The sequence below is a fragment of the Vanessa cardui genome, chromosome 4, assembly GCF_905220365.1.
Source record: "Vanessa cardui chromosome 4, ilVanCard2.1, whole genome shotgun sequence".
Lineage (NCBI taxonomy): Eukaryota > Metazoa > Arthropoda > Insecta > Lepidoptera > Nymphalidae > Vanessa > Vanessa cardui.
The window spans coordinates 5966284-5989641 of NC_061126.1; the positions used below are offsets into that span (position 1 = coordinate 5966284).

The following is a 23358-nucleotide window of genomic DNA, read 5'->3' on the forward strand; positions in this document are numbered from 1 at the left end:
TTTCCGTACAGCTGTATCGAACAGCTCGTCAGAGTAAAATTATTCTATGGTATCGAGAGTCAAATTATTTAATGATCGCAATTCGTCAATATTTTATAATATAGCATTTTCTTGTATAAGATAGCTTAGCTCTGATTTTGCTTTTCGATGCCTAAAGATGTATCATGGATTAAGCAAAAATAAAAACATTCAGTCTAAAACGGATGAGCGAAAAATGGATGGGTGTTGGCTTTTATTGGCCAACTTGTATTCTCAAAATGAATCTCCAAACACGCCCACTTGATTAGTCGGACTCTCTACCAAACACCTTCTATTTACCAAACATATAGATATAAAATTAAATATTGATAAGTCTTTGCGTAACTATACTTTATTTTGGATATGTTTGTTAACGGTAACAAACTTTATGAAAAACCGTATTTTATTATCACATTTAATTCATTATTTTAGAACGTTGTCGTTGTGTTCCTGAATAATTCGATATATTCAGTAAAAGTAAACATTATATTTTATCTATATCAACAATTATTGTCATAATGACAATGAATCAAAACTTGAAAAAACCAAAATATCAATACTGAAACAAAAAACAGACTTCAGTAAATAAAATCAATTTTTTGAAATAATATGAATTTATGCAGTAAAAGAATGTATTAAAGTGAAGTTAATTTTTGTGCGAACATTTAAAATGTGAAATTTCATCATAACGTAACTGGAGACAAGTTAAAATATTTCATAACTTATTTGTTTACGTATATAACACAGCTTAATAATAATCATGTTAAAATGTCTTATATATATTTTTGCTCCAATTTGTTTATCTCTGATATATTACTTCCCTTTTATATTAAGCCTGACGTATATAGCGCTTCTTAGTGCGTGTTGTATATCGGGTGTATTTGTTTTAACTCTTTGGGGTCATCTTGCACTCTCTTCACCACACCAAACTTCTCTGTTTTTACTGGATAATATTGAAAAGGAAGCGCGACTATTGGATACTGCTATTCGTGTGGGTATTAAATGTTATTCTCTAAAAGAAAATAGTTTAAATTAACAATAAAGATATCACTATCGTAGGCGTACTTTTAGAAAGAGGCGACGTTTTCTTTAACACCGGGCAATAAAAGTAATTTATCATTATTTCAAGAGAAAATATGATTTACTTGAAAGTGTAACATTGCCCAAAACACATTATTTTTGTATAATTTTGTTCCTAGTTTCGCTAGTAATACTTTGGTTATAATAATAAGACTTTAACTTTTAACAGAGTTATTCTTCATCAATCATCTATTTATAATCAAATATAAAATTTTACACAATTTATTATAGTCCCCTAAATACAATCCTCTTGTTATTTTGTCAATTTCAATTCTTAAAGTGTTTTTAGTATGTTATAAAAATGTTAACTCTTAAAATTGTTTGTAGGAGGAACAAAGTAACTGGATTTATTTAGCTAAAAAACCTCATTTACCTGTCATCTTTGGACGAACTGTGGATAGTCAATTGCAATTATTAATTGACTATTTTCTTAGAGATTTTGTAACACGTTGGCTGAAGGAACTTTCTTATAAACCAGAGCCAGTAATTGATAAGTTTAAAGAACATATTTGGAATGCGATACAGACCCTCTATGAACGTCTTTTAAAAGTTGATGCTGAAAAACTATTAGCTAATGATATAGTCACAAAAATAACACAGCATTTTGAACGGATTCGGATAGCCAGAAGCTGCGCGTAAGTATTTAACTTGATATATTTAATCAGAAATGCTTTGTTTAATTAGATTTTTGTAAAATTTTAAGGAATATTTGTTTTCAATAAAAATGTTAATATTTTTACAGGTTGGAATTAAATCAAGCTCCTGTTTTTGCATTAGCTTCGCACTTGATGTCTAGTGATACAGAATTGCACTACTTGCGTCAGATCAGCGATCTGATAGTTATGTTTCTAATGCCACGTTGTTATTCACTGTCTCCTGTCTCATACCTTGTTAGAGAGATATTAGCATGTAAAAGTATGTATAGCTATTGCATTATTTTATTCTGTATAAACGTTAAATTTTGAAATAAATGAACTTTGATTAATAAATTAATTAAACTGTATAACAAATGAAAGAAGCAGCACTTTACTATATATAAAATCAATATTTAGCTTTCATACCTGGAACCGCCATTGGCATAGTGTGGTAAGATAATATATTTAATTTGAAGACATTCTAAAAAGAGAATTCATATATTATAGTACTTCAGCCTGCAATTGATCTTATCACCGAACCTGATTATATAAATCAAAAGATATTGCAATATCTCGAAGCCCAGAAAGAAGTGGATGCCATGCATATAAGAACACATGAATATGCCAAGACCTTTGAAGATTACATCAGGCTTATTAACAACTGCAATAATGTGGACACACTAAAACGTTTAAGGTAATATATACACAATAGGTATTATTAGAGCTTGAAATTATTCATTATGAGTTATCGTAACTGGTATTGCATTATGTAATAATGATTTTAATGTATGCTTGTTGTCTGCAACTATGTTTGTTTAAAAATATGTTATCACAGTTCATCATTTTCAACAAAATAATGTCATAAAAAATTCACACACCATGGCCATTTTATTACACAACCTTCTTACTAAATTTCTAACTCTTAATAAACCTATTTATTAAAAAACTGAAATGAATATTTTTTTTTATGAGATTAATAACACTAAATATGTAATATTATTGAAAAGATTTTATGCATAAAATTATGGTAATCATTTGATTTTCCAAAAGTGGGTAGATTTTATTTAAGTTATTTCTTAGTAGGATTTTGTCACGGTTTTCGTCTCACATATATGTCATCAATATCTTTGCTGTTGTTTGCTTTCCAAATGCATTACATATAATTGCCAAATATTAAAAAGGCCAAATCATTATGATGTTATTTCACACACTAAAAAAAAAAATAAAGTCTATAAATATTAAGACAAAATATGTTGTTTATTACAAGATGTTTTTACTTATTTTGGTGCGAGTTAAAACTGCGATGCCCTTAATGTAATACGTAATAAAAAAAATATCAATACATTCATTTTTATTCCGTTATTAGGAATATACTTTTCTTTAACTCATTAGTTATTTCCTGTTGTATTCATTATCATCAAAATTTAAAACACATTGTTTTTGATTAATATACTGATGTGTTATTTTATAAAAAATTAATAACAATTGGAATTTCAGATTTTTTTTTCTGATTTTTGTTACATTTGAATGTAATTTTTGTATCATTTCAATTACAATATAATTTATCATGGGTTATGCTGTAAGACCTAGTACGTACCTAGATATAAATGCCTACGTGTAGGGCCAGCTTGGTTTTCGTTGCCCTCATTGATCATAACGATGTCTTCGTAACAATCAACGTATATTTTACGTATTATTGTACCAGATGGCCATCGCTGATTCATGTGCTTAATTTATCTTTATAATTCATCTCGTGCTCAGCGGTGAAGGAAAAACTCGTAAGGAAAACTGCATGTGACAAATTTCATAGAAATTCTGCCACATGTGTATTCTACCAACCCGCATTGGAACGGCGTGGTGGGATATGTTCCAAACCTTCTCTTCAAACGGAGAGGAGGCCTTTGGCCCAGCAGTGGGAATCTACAGGCTGTTTTTTGTAGAAATCCAAATTTAACTTTCAAATATGTAATCCAACTTTAACTTTTAATAAAAGTAGGTATCTGTTGTATATATTGTGCTATTTCACACCACCTTACGGATGTGCTAACAATGACTATACGAAGTTCAAATAAACGATCAGTGAACACTCAGTACGAATATATCATGAGATTAAACAGTTTTTTTTTTTTAAATTACAGATACGATATCGTTACACAAATAATGCAAGCGACAACATTACAAAATATAAAAAGAGCGAAGGGTGTGGACGTTGATGTGATTGAAAAGACCGGTAACCAGCACAACGTTAGCAGGCAACAAGTGACTGATGCTAAGAAATTGAAGAGATACATCGACCAACTGACTATAGCCAAGGCCGAGTGTGAGGAGGCATTACGCAAGTTAGGCTGGGACGGAGCTTTTCCAGCTGTGGAGTCAGATAGCAAGGTTAATATTTTGTCATGTATAACAGTTCAATCGTACACACTTAATTTTATCAGTCACAAGTTCCGCCGATTTGGTAATTCTAGCGTATTAAACTTTTTCAAAAAATGTCCAGTGATTGGGATATCCATCTCACTAAGTTTATGAGATATGTACACAATATGTATAGTACGACACAAATTAGATGTAGCATCGGAAATACAATGGATTGAAAATAAAACCGATTACTGCTGATTTACACAACCAATAGAAATAGCCCCCTATCGCGCCATTCGACGCTATTCGTCGCTATAGATTTTCGCGTCAGAGAAAGCAAGTGCATGTTAATCGATGTGTCAAATTGACGAATATATTAGGTCATATGATATTACAAGTTATTACGTTTGCGTAAAGATCACATTCGCACGAGAAAGAAATATTCATAATTTGGAACAGCGTACTCAATTCGGCTGTGGTCGGTTTAACGAATTTTCCCGATGCTACATCTAAGAACTAGCGCGCACTGGTAACTTTTGTCACGGTGACTTTTTCGTCAGTCTTGTCAAATCCGTGAATATGTACAGAGGCAGACACAAATGTCACCCCATTGTCACGTCGTAACGTGCGCGCACCTCCATACATATTCATGGAGTCGACAAGAGTGACGAAACAGTCACCGTGACAAAAGTTACCAGTGCGCGCTAGTTCTAAGTTGTGTCGTACTATACAAAATTGCTGTTGAGATAGGACCTTTTCAATTGCGTTATGTTGTTTATCTACTGTAATAGATCGCAATTCTACATATAAAACTATTTACAAGACAGTTACATTGTCAACTAGTATATATAATATAGTATAGTGTACTTAAACTTTTCGTTGACATCATGAAACTTGGCAACTTTTCTATTACGGTAAACATATCTAATCAATTTAGTCGTTATCTTAATTTTAGAAGCGCGATGTTGCTTTATCTTTTACCGCAAAACCATTTAAACGTGAGTGGGCGTGACCCACATAGCTCACACCTTACGCATTTTTATTTCCTAAATTATTTCATCTAATTGTCAATTTTGTTTGTTCGTTCAAAAATAGGGAAACCACGAAATAATGTCAGGGAATTTTATATTAAGTAGGAACATTTTCTTCAAATTTTATCTAAGAGACGTGCCATATTATTATTAATGTTAATTTAAATAACTGTATTAACTAACATGACTGTATTTTTTTTAAATGTTGAAAAAGAGTAACTACTGAGTTTCTTGCCGGTTCTTCTCGGTAGAATCTACTTTCCGAACCGGTGGTAGTTTCACTTAATTGTTAAATGACGATTCAAAAGTGCTTGTAATAGCCCACTTGAATAAAGTATGTTTTGATTTGATTTGATATATAATTCGTTTTCTCCATTCTCCATATGCCAAAGGCGATTATCGCAAACTGATAATTATAAATCTTGATGGTAGGGCTTTGTGCTAGCCCGTCTGGGTAGCTACCACCCACTCATCATTTATTCTTCCGCCAAATAACAGCACTCAGTATTTGTGTGTTCCGGTTTGAAGGATGAGTGAGCCAGTGTAATTACAGGGACAAGGGACATAACATCTTAGTTCCCAAGGTTGGTGGCACATTGACGATGTAAGGAATAGCTAATATTTCTTACAGCGTCATTGTCTATGGGTGATGGTGACCACTTACCATCAGGTGGCCCATTTGCTCGTCCGCCAACCTATACCATAAAAAATAAAATATGCGAACAATAAACCTTGTTTTAAAACTGAAGTTTTATTTATAATATTAAAATCAATTTCAGGCAATGCCTCTAGATCAAGTATTGGAAAGTGTAACCGGTCGACGATACCTCTCAATGTTCCTAGAGACACTGTGTTCGCAAGGTCTGGTTGGTTTCTGGACAGCGGTGGAAGAATTACGTCACAGCGCTAGAAGCAGCTGGCATCAGCTCGGGGCTGAAATATTTTACACATACATAAGATCACCCAGTGCAGAAATTAAAGTAGACAAAGTATGAATAACCATTTTCTTATTCACAAATGTATTACATTAGAAATATATAAAATTATTTGAGTGTTTTTTAGGATACAAGAAAAAGAATGGAAGCATTCCTACTGGGTGATAAAGGGCCAGAAGTGTTTTATGAAGTCCAAGACTCGGTAGTCGACACAATTCAAGAGAAGTATTATCATTCGTTTTTACTGAGTGACCAGTATAAAGCTCTAATCGCTGAGCTTGCAACGGAAGAGGCGAATCAAGGTGACTTACTGAACATGTATTAATCTCTTTCAAGCTACTTAATTAATTGTGCTTATTTTTAGAATAACAACAACAACAGCAGCTAGTAAATTCCCACTGCTGGCCTAAAGGCCTCCTCTCCCTTTGAAGAGAAGGTTTTGGAACATATTCCACCACGCTGTTCCAATGCGGGTTGGTGGAATACACATGTGGCAGAATTTCTATGAAATTTGTCATATGCAGGTTTCCTCACGATGTTTTCCTTCACCGCTGAGCACGAGATGAATTATAAAGACAAATTAAGCACATGAATCAGCGGTGCTTGCCTGGGTTCGAACCCGCAATCATCGGTTAAGATGCACGCGTTCTAACCACAGGGCCATCTCGACTCTAATAATTTTTAGAATATTCACGAATAAAATTATTCTTTTTTTAACTGTACTAGTAGTAGTCGTCTGTGGCTTTTAGAGTGTTGGGTGTTATGTGTCAGTCAAAAAAAGTATGTCCTTTCTTGGAGCTCAAGTTTCCTTGAGTAATTATGTCTGTCGCTCTTTCATACCCAAAGCGCTGAACTGAATTTGATGAAATTTAGTATGAAGGAAACTTGAGCTCCAAGAAAGGACATACTTTTTTTGACTGACACATGACACCCAACACTCTAAAAGCCACAGACGACTACTAGTACAGTTAAAAAAAATAGAATAATTTTATTAACTATACTAGTAGTCGTCAATTTCATCAAATACAGTTCAGCGCTTTGGTTATGAAAGAGCGACGGACATAATTACATTCACCTTTATAATATTTGTATGGATTATTTGTACCGATTTAATAAAGCTTAATAAAATTTATCACAGAACTGTGTTCAGAAAGGTCTCCAATCGAAGACCGTCAGCTGTCGAACGAGTCGGTCTCGTCGGCGGAGAGCGCGGGGACCGTGCACCTCGCCGAGCACTCCACGTACGCGCGCCGGAAGTTAGACCAGCTGCAAGAGAGGCACAACAACAAGACGCAGGTGATTACAATATGTTACGGCTTGACACTTCATAAGTAATCATCAAGATCGAGATGGCCCAGTGGTTAGAACGCATGCATCTTAACCGATGATTGCGAGTTCAAACCCAGGCAGGCACCGCTGATTCATGTGTTTAATTTGTCTTTATAATTCATCTCGTGCTCAGCGGTGAAGGAAAACATCGTGAGGAAACTTGCGTGTGACAAATTTCATAGAAATTCTGCCACATGTGTATTCCACTAACCCGCATTGGAACAGCGTGCTGGAATGTATTCCAAACCTTCTCCTCAAAGGGAGAAGAGGCCTTTAGCCCAGCAGTGGGAATTTACAGGCTGTTGTTGTTGTTGTTGTATATGCATTATAACCATTTCTCGGAAATACTCCACCAATATTGGGAACTAACTTACTATGTCCCCTGCGCCATGATACTTCATAAGTAATCATCAAGGTATATGCGCTATAACCATTTCTCTGAAATACTCCACCAATATTGGGGACTAACTTACTATGTCCCCTGCGCCATGACACTTCATAAGTAATCATCAAGATATATGCGCTATAACCATTTCTCGTAAATACGTCACCAATATTGGGAACTAACTTACTATGTCCCCTGCGCCATGACACATCATAAATAATCATCAAGACATATGCGCTATAACCATTTCTCTGAAATACTCCACCAACATTGGGAACTAACTTACTATGTCCCCTGCGCCATGACACTTCATAAGTAATCATCAAGATTACTATAACCATTTCTCGGAAATACGCCACCAACATTGGGAACTAACTTACTATGTCCCCTGCGCCATGACACTTCTTAGTAATCAAGATATATGCTCTATAACCATTTCTCGGAAATACTCCACCAACATTGGGATCTTAATTACTATGTCCCTTAGCCACTGGCTTCTTATCTTTGAAACTGTAAAATATAAATACTAAGTATTGGTGTTTGGTGGTATTCCTTATTAAATTGAATACCATTACTTTCAATTCGACTCAAAATATTTGTGGACTTTAAAAATGGAATTCAATGGATTTTCTCTCGAGTTTGATAGGAAGTTATTACCATCTTGCGTTATCTATTAAAAAAAATACTTCTTATACACCTGCCATATCCAGTGTTGAGAGAAGGCCCGACAAAGGATTCCTATTTTACCCACAGCGGATTCAGTACCCATTAACAAGATTTTTTTTTTCGATACAATGCTCATCTTTACGATGATCTCTTTGTAGAATTGCACCAAATCCGTTAGTTGAGATCATTGCACTTAAATTTTACCCTAAAATTTTAGTCATTTGCATCGAAAAAGCTATTACGAAATAACCCTTATCTTCTTTTAATCGGTAAAGGCATTAGCGGCTCTACGAGCGTCGCTGAAGCCGGAGTCTCCCGCGCTGGCGATGCTGGCCAACGAAGTGGAGAGGCTGGCGGGCGAGCAGATGCGCCTGGAGGCGCACCTCGCGCGCACCGACACCTGGGCCGAGCACCTGGGACGCTGGCGCGCCACCGTGCACAGTGCTGAGGTGAAGTATCCAAGTCTTAATATGGTAGCTGATTGGAACTTCTGTTATATATTTTGAATATAAATAAATAAAATAATAAATTTGAGACAACATCACATACATTACTCTGATCCCAATGTAAGTAGCTAAAGCACTTGTGTTATGGAAAATCAGAAGTAACGAAGGTACCACAAACACCCAGACCCAAGACAACATAGACAACTAATGATAATCTATATCGACTTGGCCGGGAATCGAACCCGGGACCTCGGAGTGGCGTACCCTTGAAAACCGGTGAACACACCACTCGACCACGGACGTCGTCAATATAAAATATAGAATATATTTATTTGAAACACAGGCACAGGTATTGCAATAAAAAAGGAACAAAAGAAACAAAAAAATCTACAAACTAACTAAGACAATAAATCCAAAAACAATTATGTGCGTAGACATGTACACATGGAATGCCTGCAAATATGCCGTGTCCCAAACAGGCGGACCATTCAGCAAAATATGGGTCCTAAAATAAACCCAATGCTGATTTTCAATGGTCACCTTTTTGTCGTATTTTGTGATATTACATACTGGAGCTACAATAAAAAAGCAGTCGAATTAAAGAACCTCCTCTTTTTTAAGTTGGTTAGCAAAATTGATTGTTGAAAATATATATTATCAACTAATAAAATATGTTTGATAAATTATCCAATATTTGTTTTATGGAAAAATATTGAAGATAACGCGGATTTCATTTATTATCAGTAATATTCATTCATTATATCTAGAAAAATTGTTTCAAACAAATTTTATGGATAATAGACAAAAAATAACATAGAGATTTTATTTTACATAATATAAATTCTTACAATAGAAAATAATAATCGTTTTATTTAAAAGGAATCAATTTTTTTTCGTATTATATTTAACAGATTAAAAATATTTATACTTTAATGTTGGGTATAGATTATAGATGAATCCAAGCCGCCACAGTTCGTGATAGTAGTTCATATGGCGGAGCAGGAACCCACGACCGCGGACGAGAAACCAGAACAGATATCAACTGGATGGGTTTTGCTCAGGACTCTCAATGAATTTCAGGTGACCTCCTGACCTTTTCATCAGAATAATCAAAAATAGAATTTTAAAAACTGATATTTAATGCTACTTTTGAAACATTTCTTTGATATCGAGACACTTATCAACTGACAAAGTTTTGTAACTAATAACTGATTTGTTTAAATAATGAATTAATCGCAGGTTTAAAAGAGAAATTTATTAGCTGATTCTTTTATTACCTAAATTAACTAATTAACATTGTTTATTTCATATTTTTTGCTTTCAGGAATTACATAGAAAGTTGAGACCTATGTGTTCAGAACTAAAAAATTTAGAACTGCCATCGAATTCTTTTAAATTTATATTCGGAAAAAACGATAAGAACTCTCTAGACAAAGCAAAGACTCTCATTCAAAAGTATTTAGAAGTAAGTAATTTGTCAAAATACCTTAGCTTCCTTCGAGGCCTCATTGAATCTTGATTAAAATATGTTTTAATTTTTCAGTTTGTCTTAGAGGACGATAGGTTAAACCAAAGTGAAGCTTTATATACATTCCTTAATCCTAGTTCGGAGTACCTGAAACAAGGTGATCTACCAAAGAAGAATAAATTTTCGTTCTCTACATTATTTAAAAGGTAATAACTTTCAAAAGGTAACATATAATATATTTGTGTCCAAATATCTAACAGTTATTGTTACCGCATTGTAATATTACCTTGGCGGTAGCGCATTGTGCAGTCCCGTCTAGGTAGGTACCCCCCAATTATTGAATATACTCTAGCTACTATTTGACAATAGGAATACTTATGACGTTGTATACCGGTTTGAAGAGTGAGTGAGTCAGTCAGTGTAACTACAGACAAAAGACAACGCTAATGTCAATAGGTGGGAGTAACAACATACCATCAGGTAATGTTTTATTTCAACGGAGTTATTACAATACGATTTTTTATATAAATGGTTAATTGTGTACCGTTAATCAATAACAATTATTGCTTATCTATAGCATACATTAAAAATGCATACATTATGCATATTTCTCTTTGACTTGTCGAGTATTTTGAAGTTAATCTAGAATGAAAATATTTCTATCTACTCATTTTCGTTTTGTAGTACAAGCAGTGACGCAACAACAAGATCGTCTCAGGATAAAGAAGCGTTTACACACCTGTCGGCTGACGAAGACGAGATATCCCTGTATTTGGACGGAAATGGCGGAGACGCGGCGAATAAGAATATGAATAATTCGATGCGTGGTACGTATTCCGTACATCTTTATTAATTAACAATGTTTATATATCTGTGTATGAGCTGGTTACCACTTACTGTACTGTAGGATAAAGTTCTTATTACTTATTTAGGTTATAGTTGTAAAAAAAGGAAATATATAAACAAAAAATAATTCCGTTTCTCGAAAAAAAAATGGGTGTTGGGTTTGTCAAAGCTTCAGATTGAAACTAGTGTCAAAAGGTCCAGTCAAAACCAGTTATTTGAAAACTTTGTTTAATGAAACATTTTACTACAAAACATACGTCAACACGGCTTTTTACGGAGTATCGATAGTCCGTTTTAAATTTTTACAAAAAAAGTATCTCAACGGTCGAGAAAAAATGCATAAGCATGAAAGGCAACAAGGACAAGTACGATCGGTGGGTCAGTGACCGACAAGAGTAACGTCATACGAAATAAATATCATGCAATTTTTGCAATAAATTAAAGTAATGTCTTAAATTTTCGCGATTATAACACATTTAAATAAAAGTAGTTATTACGGATTTTAATCGAATCGAATCGAATTCTTTTGTTCTTCAAATAGACAAATGCCACCTTAGTCTTACCGTGACCACGAACGCTGTAAAATGCTCGAAACGTCGGGATGTCCAAAATAATTAATACACGCGATTGAAATCCGTTATAACTAGTTTTATTTAAATAAATTAAAGTGTATTACTTTTGTAATATACTCGGTGGTCTATCTTATAGGGAGTTCTTTGGTATAAGCACAAAAATTAAGATTTAAACATCTTTACCAACAATATATTTAAATTTAGAAGGTCCGTAATGCCATTAATAAGTAATACTTAATTATTCATATTAGTTTTCATTATTATTTTTATTTTAGTTTATAATTTTTTATATTTTTTTTATAATTTTTTTATTAATTGATTTGTTTTGTTTTGTAACTTTCTATTTTGATTTGGCTTTTATTGTTTTTTTTTTGTGCTTTAATGTATATGTTGCATTACTGTACATGCAGTTATCACCTGTAATTGAGGTACCACTTCTTTTATTTTACGAACTGTGTGCTATCATGTATCGGTGTGTACTTTGTTGGTGATCTAATAAATAAAATAAAAAAATAAATAAAAAAAAAATATATCGCATCTTCCCTATTGTGTGATTGTGTGAATGTCGCAGGCAGCGGGCCCATCGGCGAGGAGCGTGACAGCATCGCGGAGCCGCTGTACGCGCTTCTCAGCGAGGTGTTCGACATGCGAGGCGTGTTCCGCTGGTTGCGTCGCACGCTCGTCACCTTCGTGCAGATCACGTACGGCCGCACCATCAACCGGTACGTCACCAGCCTATATCTCATCATACCATACTTGTGTTTTTAAAAAAAGAATATCAAGTTTCTTGAGTCATAATAATATTAAATCGCATCATACCATACTTACGTTTTTAAAAAAAGAATATCAAGTTTCTTGAGTCATAATAATATTAAAAAAACTGTGTCGGTACCAATGATGTTCTAGTAAACATATATGTTATTAACGCGCAAAAAGTGAAGACAAGAAAACGTCCCAATTGGGACGTTTACCTTTAGTCGTTTTACGTAGTAATACGTTATAATACATCATAATTGCGTAGTAATACGTTTTGCGTAATTAAAACATCTAGTTATCCCTTTTACTTATTGTTTTTATCAAGCTATATACTTTTTACTTTTAACGAAATGTAAAAATGAACTAAAATAAACGGTCCCCGGCGCGGCACACTTTTTTCTGTTATTTGGTATGGATATAACATATTTATTAGAATATCATTGTTCGGTACCAAGTTCTTTTTCCAGTCGATATTAGAAAACTTAAATTTTAAATTGAACTATTCAAGAACAGATAAAACGCTATCTATCGAACTTTTAAAATAATTTGTGATCAGAACTGAAACACACGATTCACTTTATATACCAGTCATTTCATATTTGTTAGTGTATTTTTGAAATAATTAAATTTAAAAAACTCTTGATAATAAATTAAAGCTCATATAAGATGTTTTTAGCACTGCCATTTTCATACCACATGGACTATATTAGTTTATTACTCAATCTTACTGGCTAAATCAGTTGTGATCATTTATGTTTCTAAAGTGTAATAAGGACTGTAATATATAGTTTAATTATAGACAAGACCTTCTTTCAGGCAAATCAAGGAGACAATATCGTGGCTGTTCTCGGAACAAATGCTGCACTACTACACCAGTATCGTGCTGAAGTCCTGGTGGCCGGGCGGGGTCCTGAGTGAAACGACATCCAACAGAAACATTAGGGATAAAGGTAGGGAGACGAAGAACTCTGCTATATAGATATCATATGTGCAGCAAAACGCCAAGCAACCACCATGTGATACACAGTATCGTCGTGTTCCGGTTAGAGGGGTGAGTTAGCCAGTGTAATTGCTGGCACGAGGGACATAACATCTCAGTACCCAAGGTCAGTGGCAGATTGACATTTATTTTTTATGCTACTGGTTGGCAGAATATCACATGGACCACCTTATGGTAAGTGAACACCACCGCCCATAGACAATGGCGCTGTAAGTAACATTAACCATTTCTTACATCGTTAGTGCGCCACCTCACTCACTCTTCTAACCGGAACACAACGATACCAAGCGCCGTAGTTAAATGATAGAATACCTGATGAGTAGGTGGTACCTACTCAGACGGGTTCGCACAAAGCCCTAACACCGAGTAAAGGAGTAAAGTAATTTGGTCTAAATATAAGGATACAAATCAAATTCCCGTGCGAAACTGGGGCAGGTCGCTAGTAAATAATAAGATCCGAGAAGAATCTGAATTGCGTGCAACTTAAGACTCTGATTTCAGAAGCAAAAGTGTCAGTGTCAGTGATTAAAAGTAAGCAATGTGTGTGTGTGTGTGTGTGTGTGCGCAGAGCACACGCGCACGCTGGCGGCGGCGGCGCTGCGCGAGGGCGTGTGCGGCGCGCTGGCGTCGCTGGTGGGCGCGCCCGCGGCGGCGCGCGGCGCGCACACGCTGTTCCACGCGCTGCAGCACACCACGCACAACAAGCAGCTCTTCTACGTGAGTCCCGTTACACTGTTACGCCATCGCTACACTGTGACGTCACGGAATAGCAGCCGCACTTTCGTTTGTTTAGTCCGCGTGACGTCACATTGTTTCAAAAACCGAACGGTTGACTTGTGCGAATTACTAATTCGCACGTTATAGTCGATTTTCAGTATTGTACTGCAGCACACCACGCACAACAAGCAGCTCTTCTACGTGAGTCCCGTTACACTGTTACGCCATCGCTACACTGTGACGTCACGGAATAGCAGCCGCACTTTCGTTTGTTTAGTCCGCGTGACGTCACATTGTTTCAAAAACCGAACGGTTGACTTGTGTGAATTAGTAATTCGCACGTTATATTCGATTTTCAGTATTGTACTGCAGCACACCACGCACAACAAGCAGCTCTTCTACGTGAGTCCCGTTACACTGTTACGCCATCGCTACACTGTGACGTCACGGAATAGCAGCCGCACTTTCGTTTGTTTAGTCCGCGTGACGTCACATTGTTTCAAAAACCGAACGGTTGACTTGTGTGAATTAGTAATTCGCACGTTATATTCGATTTTCAGTATTGTACTGCAGCACACCACGCACAACAAGCAGCTCTTCTACGTGAGTCCCGTTACACTGTTACGCCATCGCTACACTGTGACGTCACGGAATAGCAGCCGCACTTTCGTTTGTTTAGTCCGCGTGACGTCACATTGTTTCAAAAACCGAACGGTTGACTTGTGTGAATTAGTAATTCGCACGTTATATTCGATTTTCAGTATTGTACTGCAGCACACCACGCACAACAAGCAGCTCTTCTACGTGAGTCCCGTTACACTGTTACGCCATCGCTACACTGTGACGTCACGGAATAGCAGCCGCACTTTCGTTTGTTTAGTCCGCGTGACGTCACATTGTTTCAAAAACCGAACGGTTGACTTGTGTGAATTAGTAATTCGCACGTTATATTCGATTTTCAGTATTGTACTGCAGCACACCACGCACAACAAGCAGCTCTTCTACGTGAGTCCCGTTACACTGTTACGCCATCGCTACACTGTGACGTCACGGAATAGCAGCCGCACTTTCGTTTGTTTAGTCCGCGTGACGTCACATTGTTTCAAAAACCGAACGGTTGACTTGTGTGAATTAGTAATTCGCACGTTATATTCGATTTTCAGTATTGTACTGCAGCACACCACGCACAACAAGCAGCTCTTCTACGTGAGTCCCGTTACACTGTTACGCCATCGCTACACTGTGACGTCACGGAATAGCAGCCGCACTTTCGTTTGTTTAGTCCGCGTGACGTCACATTGTTTCAAAAACCGAACGGTTGACTTGTGTGAATTAGTAATTCGCACGTTATATTCGATTTTCAGTATTGTACTGCAGCACACCACGCACAACAAGCAGCTCTTCTACGTGAGTCCCGTTACACTGTTACGCCATCGCTACACTGTGACGTCACGGAATAGCAGCCGCACTTTCGTTTGTTTAGTTCGCGTGACGTCACATTGTTTCAAAAACCGAACGGTTGACTTGTGTGAATTAGTAATTCGCACGTTATATTCGATTTTCAGTATTGTACTGCAGCACACCACGCACAACAAGCAGCTCTTCTACGTGAGTCCCGCTACACTGTTACATCGCTACACTGTGACGTCACGGCATAGCAGCCGCACTTTCGTTTGTTTATAGCAGCCGCACTTTCGTTTGTTTAGTCCGCGTGACGTCACATTGTTTCAAAAACCGAACGGTTGATTTGTGTGAATTAGTAATTCGCACGTTATATTCGATTTTCAGTATTGTACTGATGATAATAATTCCAGTATAAATATGTTATGTTTTATACAAATAACAAATTATCCAGCTATCGCTGCGGACATTTCAGTGGATTAAAAATTAATTCGACGATGTATTCTCGAAAAGATTTTTCTTCCATATATCTGCTTAAAACAACAACAACAGCCTGTAAATTCCCACTGCTGGGCTAAAGGCCTCCTCTCCCTTTGAGGAAAAGGTTTGGAACATATTTCACCACACTGTTCCAATGCGGGTTGGTGGAATGCACATGTGGCATAATTTCTATGAAATTTGTCACATGCAGGTTTCCTCACGATGTTTTCCTTCACCGCTGAGCACGAGATGAATTATAAAGACAAATTAAGCACATGAAACAGCGGTGCTTGCCTGGGTTTGAACCCGCAATCATCGGTTAAGATGCACGCGTTCTAACCACTGGGCCATCTCGACTCTGCTTAAAAACACATTTTGTATCTGTCATTAAACAATTATTGACGAAATTAATTAATGGGTACAATATTTATTAACAACACTTAATTAAAGTGAAAACCACAACTTAAAGACAAACTACTATTTACTATACACTTATTTATTTAGTAAATAATGAATGACTAATAATATAGCCTATATTTTTGCTATTTATTAAATATGAATTACTTATACACATTATTTCTTATAATAGGATACAGTATCAGCACAACTATAACGAATGCAAATGTGTTTTGCGTTATGTTAACCCACCGTGGGTTGATTACAAACATCAATGATATTGCAGCAATTATGAATATTGCTAAAACAATTATTTTTGAATTTGAGTTTTTGACAGAGATCTCAATTTTTTCTGGTTCTTTTTCTATGTTTGAGATGGTCTGTAAAGGAAACAAATTTGTTAATAAATAATTAAAAGCACGTAATTTTTAACTTGGTGGTGGGGCTTTGTGCAAGCCCGTCTGGGTAGGTACCACCCACTCATCAATTATTCTACCGCCAAATAACAGTACTCAGTATTGTTGTGTTCCGGTCTGAAGGGTGAGTGAGCCAGTGTAACTACAGGCACAAGGGTCATAACATCTTAGTTCCCAAGGTTGATGGCACATTGACGATGTAAGGAATAGTTAATATTTCTTACAGCGTCATTGCCTATGGCTGATGGTGACCACTTACCATCAGGTGGCCCATATGCTCGTCCGCCAAACTATACCATAAAAAAAAACTCATCACAAATATAAAACTGCTACTTGCAACTTAAACGATTCAATGTATCTTTACACTAAATGTATCCTAATAGTCGGACTATAAATATAAACAACTAATATTATAGATGTGAACGTTTGTGAGGATGGATGTCTTTCACGAAAAATCTACTGAACGGATTTGGACGAAATTTTACAGTAATATAGTTTATACATTAGAATAACATTAACTACAATTTATAATGATTTTAAGTAATTTGGTCTAAATATAACGATACAAATCAAATACTCGTGCGAAACTGGGGCAGATCGCTAGTTAATAATAAGATCTGAGAAGAATATGAATTGCGTGCAACTTAAGACTGCTTTCAGAAGCAAAATGCGTCAGAAGTCAGTGTCAGAGTTTTAAATATCAAACGTTACAAGAAATATATTGAGAATATAATTTAAAACGCTTCTTAGAAGTGAGAACCCTTTTTGCGCCAAAATCGTTTCAATTTCAAACCTTGTAGGCGCGCAACTCGATTCGATTAACAGACTACTTCTATCTTTTAAATATTGCAATTTGAAACGTCACATAAATGCTTCACAATGAATTTTTACTCAGATCGTGCCAAAACAAGTTTATCTAAAATAGATAAATATAAGCAAGTTAAATAAATTGTAAAAAATGTATTTACCGTATATCTTAAATTGTTGTCGTTGCTCACAAAGAGTATTTTTTCCCCGAGAATGCTTTCTGAAATTTAAAATGATATTTTAATGTCAATTTACGTTACAGATTAAAAAATATTGATCATAAACAGACAAAAGATTTAAGCTTAAAAAGTTTATGAATTAAGTTCGATTTTTGAATAAATAAAGAATTAGTTACAAATTTTTTAACTAATTCTTTATTTATTCAAAAATCGTTTAATTAAACGTTACAAATTTTGGATTTTTTTTTTTTATAAAAAACATTACCACTGTTAATTTTTTATTGATAAACAATCAACTACCGTCACTTGAATAGAGCTGATAAAAAGGTTTTATGTAGTATAAGTGTCCCTATAAACTCTTGGGAGATATTTTATTGAAATTGTCAAGCCTGAAGTCTTAAACTTAGGCTATCGTAATCAAAACCAGTCCTTCAACCAATATGAAGGAGAACTTTAAAGGATCGTCTGCGAGGGCTGTTTGAAAGAACTCACCACTGCTGTCCACTCCTATCGTATTCAATTCATCTATTTCCCCTTTCCTTATGGTTATTGTGTTATAATCTTCATTGTAACGATACATCTGTTCAGCTAATATGCACGTAAAATCTGCCTGTTTTAATGGAAACCTTCGCTTTATTTCGTTTAAAAATAAAAAAGCTCTTGATCGTTGACAAAGCTGAAATATTAAAAACGTATTTTTCTTCAAAAACAAAATAGGATTAAAAACATCCATACGGTAGCTCATAGCTCCAATTGCTTGATTTTGGTATACATACTGGTTATGCTGCTATGACATAGAATATGATATTCAAAATACCCACAATTAAATTTTTGCCGGAGGAAAATTTAATTTTTGACTTCAAATCGGAGGTAAATTGTTTTTTTTTAATTGCTTTTTATTAGATAAATATATGTTTTTTAATTCTTATGACGCCAATGTTTAATGTGACCACTCATCATCAGGCTAATCCGTGATAACAAAAAAAACAATGTAGATTTTTTTGCTCCGAAAACGTAACAACTAAAATTAAAATCTTCAAGTTATTTTTCTTTTACTCAACTCATGCTTGCTTGCAATTTTATAAATATAAAACAATCTAAGAAAACGTTAAAAACATACGAACCTTGTCGGTAATACAGAAATAAAAATATTCGTCCTCCAATATAAAATGGAATAAGTAACGTCCGTGGTAGTAAGTCATTTTATTATTTCTCTCTGATATTTTGACGAGCACTTCATCCAATATCTCTTCGAAATTTCCATCACAGGACGCATATTTATTGGAGACTTTCTTTTTGTACGCAACGGCACTAAATAAAATAGACATCACAGCACTTTAAATTAAATTAAATGTTATTATAATTTATATATACATAATTCACATGTTAATACTTTGTGATGGGGAGCATCACGACTTGGTTGTGTAGTTATAAAATCGAGTGTGAGTCGTTCAACGATCTCACGGCCGTCGCATTCTTCCGCAAATTTACAGTCGCCGATATCACATAGATATCATTGGATTCTATAATTAGGTGTAATGTGGGCACGCTCTTAAAATATGTTCCGCTGAAACTGTCACTTCCTATATGTGATCAATTCTGATGCGACGTGACAACCGTACGGTCCATGACCGTCTTGACTGACATTTTGGAAATTAACTTTTGAAAAATATAATATCTAGTAAAAATTACACTTTAGTAGCGTCTTTGCGTTCGTGGATTTCAAATAAATGTACGTTTTTCATAATTATAATGTTTAAATGCGTTAATTGATTTTTTTATGTCTAATTATTTTTTTATTTAATGTTCTGTTACAGGAAATCTTCGAGCTTGTTCTTCTAGAAGTTTTTCCGGAACTTAAACGCTATCAGTAAATGTACGACGAACTTAAAAGGGTACAGCGAGGCAGATGATATACGTACAGGGAAGTTCGATAAACAAATATTTTATTTTGTTTTTTTTTTATTTTTTTATTTCTATATTATTTTAAACCAGTTACATGACCAGTGTTACAAATGTTTTTATTTAGCTTTCTAAATGTGGCATATTATAAAACGTTGATCTCATCTTGGCTATCACGTAGATATAGCATGAAACTTAGTTATATGAGTTCTGTGATCGTTTTAGCTGGAATAGCTATATGTGCCAAGACTACGCTCTCTACTTATTTTATAACTGGGTAACGTTTTATTACGTATTTTTATAGTTTGACGTATGACGTATCCAATGATGTTTTGTTCAGTGTACCTGAGACTTAAAAAAAAAAAACAAATTTGAATGTCATTAATGATATTTTTTATCTGTAATTACAGACCATAGACTAGAATTTTATATTTGTTTGATGCATGTGTAGTTTCAATTCGTAATATAACATTACAAATTTAGACAAACTCGGCTATTGTTGGAAATTTATTTAGATTATATTTTATAAAACTTTACAGTTGAAGTTATATTTTCCGTATAATATAATATTGTTTTACATTTCAGTATTAATAAACAAATGAGATGATAAACGAGTCATTCCGTGTAATCTTTATATTATTTACAATGCATTTTATAATTGTGACGCGCAAATAGGAAGCTTAAACTTTATTAAGAAAAGTATAATAAAAAAACCTTAATCCAATAATAATAATAGCTTTATTACTTTACTACCTTACTTATTACCTTATGTTATTAAATTTAATTTTATAATTAAATTAACAAAGTTTATTTTTTTATTTTGTTTAGAAGTAATGGTTTATACTGAGAAAATTTACGACGTATAGTACGACACAACTTAGATGTCGCATCGGCAAAATTCGTAAAACCGATCACATCCGAATTGAGTACGCCATCCCAAATTATCAATATTTATTTCTCATGCGAATATGATCTTTGCACAAACGTAATAACTTGTAATATCATATGACCTAATATATTCGTCAATTTGACACGTCGATATATATGCACTTGCTTCCTCTGACGCGTGAATCTATAGCGACGAATAGCGTCGAATGGCGCTATAGGGAGCTATTTCTGTTGGTTGTGTAAATCGGCAGTAATCGGTTTCATTTTCATTCCATTGCATTTTCCGATGCTACATCTGTGTCGTACTATAAAGTTTTTAATATTTTCATACAATTTTGTTGTATGTATTGCTTAGTCGTGTTGGCGCGTTGGTCACGTCCATGTTTATTGTTTAAAAGTTGCCATTGTACAAACTTTTAAAATTATATATTTGTGTCTTTGAAATTTTCTAGATCTGATTCAATTGTCCTGTATATTGTATGTGTTTTGTATACATGACGTTTTATTCCTTTCTTATACAGCCATATAGAGGTTAAAAAATATATTCTTATATTATAAATAATGCGAATGTTGGCGTTGGCTTTTTAATATAAGTAAATGTTCAGTGTTTACTATACGAGTGTATTGCTCTCGAATAAATAAGATCTCTTGTATGTTATCTATCTTTTATAATACGATGAACTATGAAACTATTAGAATCATTCCAATTTATTTATGTGCAAGTGTTGCTACATACAAAAAATAAATGGTAAATTTTAACATCATACACTTATGTAATATTTACAAATCACACTTATTACTTATATTTTTTTTTAAATATTATATATTGAGAGTCCATTCCACGAGTCGAAATCCTAGCGAAGAAAATAATCTCAACTACTTATCTATTAAATTATTAGCATATGAATGTCACGCTCATCATCACTTTCCTTTGGAAGCTGGTTTAATTAACATTAGATTAGTTATATATAGCATTAACAAAGCATTAAATGCAGTTTTTGTCTAACAGTATATTAGAATGTTTGTTGTTTAATATTATTTTGACGTCATTGTAATTAAAGTAAAAGTAAGGTAACAGCCTGTAAATTTCCCACTGCTGAGATAAGGCCTCCTCTTTCATTATGGAGAGGGTTTGGAACATATTCCACCACACTGTTCAAATGATGGCTGGCGGAATGCACATGTGGCAGAATTTCGATGAATTTAAACACATGCAGGTTTCCTCACGATGTTTTTCCTTCACCACCTAGCACGGGATGAATTATAAACACAAATTAAGCACATATATATAGTGGTGCTTGCCTGGGTTCCGAACCCGAAATCATCGGTTAGGATGCACGCGTTCTAACCACTGGGCCATCTCAGCTCACTCATTGTAATTGAAGTAATACAATTCAAATGTTGTTTGATTTATTGTAATGATTTTTGCTCGAAATTGATTATATCATGAAATACTATTTGGATCATTAATTAAAAACTTCATCTTGTATAACAAGCTATGTATGACTAGCAAATAAATATAAAATATATTTTATTACACGAATAATCTTAATAACAAATTACATGTTTTTGTAAAACTCATTCGTATTCCCTGTAATATTATTTTTTATCTTTTTACAATTACCAAGAATTTGTAGTCCATTTCAGTAACATCGTGTTACTCTAAACAACTATATAATATTTTACAATTAGTATCATGTAATGTATTTTATAATTACCTTAATACGCTGGGGCGGATTTAATTTAAGCTGCAAAGCCCGGTCCTCGGTGTAGTCCGGAAACAATAAGGCGAAAATGGTTCAGCTTTTATTAAGTATAAACATACATCTGTCAATGCATAAAAAATATATCTAGTTTTCTTATATATCTTTAAATTTTCATGATTTAGCGTGTTCTAGCGACCCGACTCGGCTTCGCACGGGTGCGATGCGGATACTTAATAAAGTAGAGAATGTCTAAATTAACAGTGTTTATTTACTATATTGTCCACGTAATGTATACAAAAACACTCCTTTCGAGTTAATCTATCGATTAAAAAAAACAGCATCAAAATCCATTGCGTAATTTTGAAGAAACATACATAGGGACATACAGCGCTAAGCGACTTTGTTTTATATTAAGTAATGATTAAATCCGCCCCTGTAAATATGTGTCATCGTTAATAAACCAAAGATAAGTTGCCTTGGTAATTCCGACTGTCTTCAATTGCACAATGTATATGTATATGTATCTAGCGTAAGTTTCAACGATGTATTAATTTTCTGAATAATCTTTTGCTAAATAAAATTGTAGGTACTAATAATAATAAAATAAATTTTGGAACTTATCTTTGAAAAAAAATACTTATTAAGTGTTATACTATATTTCGAGCGTTGACTAGGTTTAAATGTAAACTATTGTATATCTAATATATATGCATAGAATATATTAAAAACTGATATGTTTTATATAGTTTTTTTATTGCCACAATCATTATTTGTTCCTTATTGTTCCATGTCAGATGTACGAAATCAATACTTAGTATTGTTTTATCGGCTCTACGGTGAGTGACTCAGTTCAAATACAATGAGCATATCTCAGTTCTTCCCTGGCGCATTGATGACCTGAGGAATTTTTAATATTTCTTATAGCGCCAATGCCTATGGTG

The 23358-nt window shown here is 34.4% G+C and overlaps 1 protein-coding gene across 2 annotated transcripts; it reads left to right on the forward strand.

Moving 5' to 3' along the window:
* Positions 1–543: 543 nt before the first annotated feature.
* On the forward strand, positions 544–23158 carry LOC124544292 (sorting nexin-25). 2 transcript variants are annotated; one of them, XM_047122771.1, is made up of 17 exons: positions 544–1009; positions 1426–1733; positions 1841–2013; positions 2241–2427; positions 3872–4118; positions 5902–6111; positions 6185–6359; positions 7196–7353; positions 8713–8886; positions 9829–9963; positions 10208–10348; positions 10427–10557; positions 11036–11178; positions 12341–12491; positions 13342–13475; positions 14094–14242; positions 19739–23158. In XM_047122771.1, the coding sequence occupies exons 1-17, from the start codon at positions 779–781 to the stop codon at positions 19793–19795; spliced, it is 2904 nt and encodes a 967-aa protein (XP_046978727.1). In that variant the 5' UTR covers positions 544–778; the 3' UTR covers positions 19796–23158. The 2 variants fall into 2 exon arrangements, with proteins under 2 accessions (XP_046978727.1, XP_046978728.1); XM_047122772.1 differs by having other exon boundaries at positions 7208–7353.
* Positions 23159–23358: the final 200 nt, after the last annotated feature.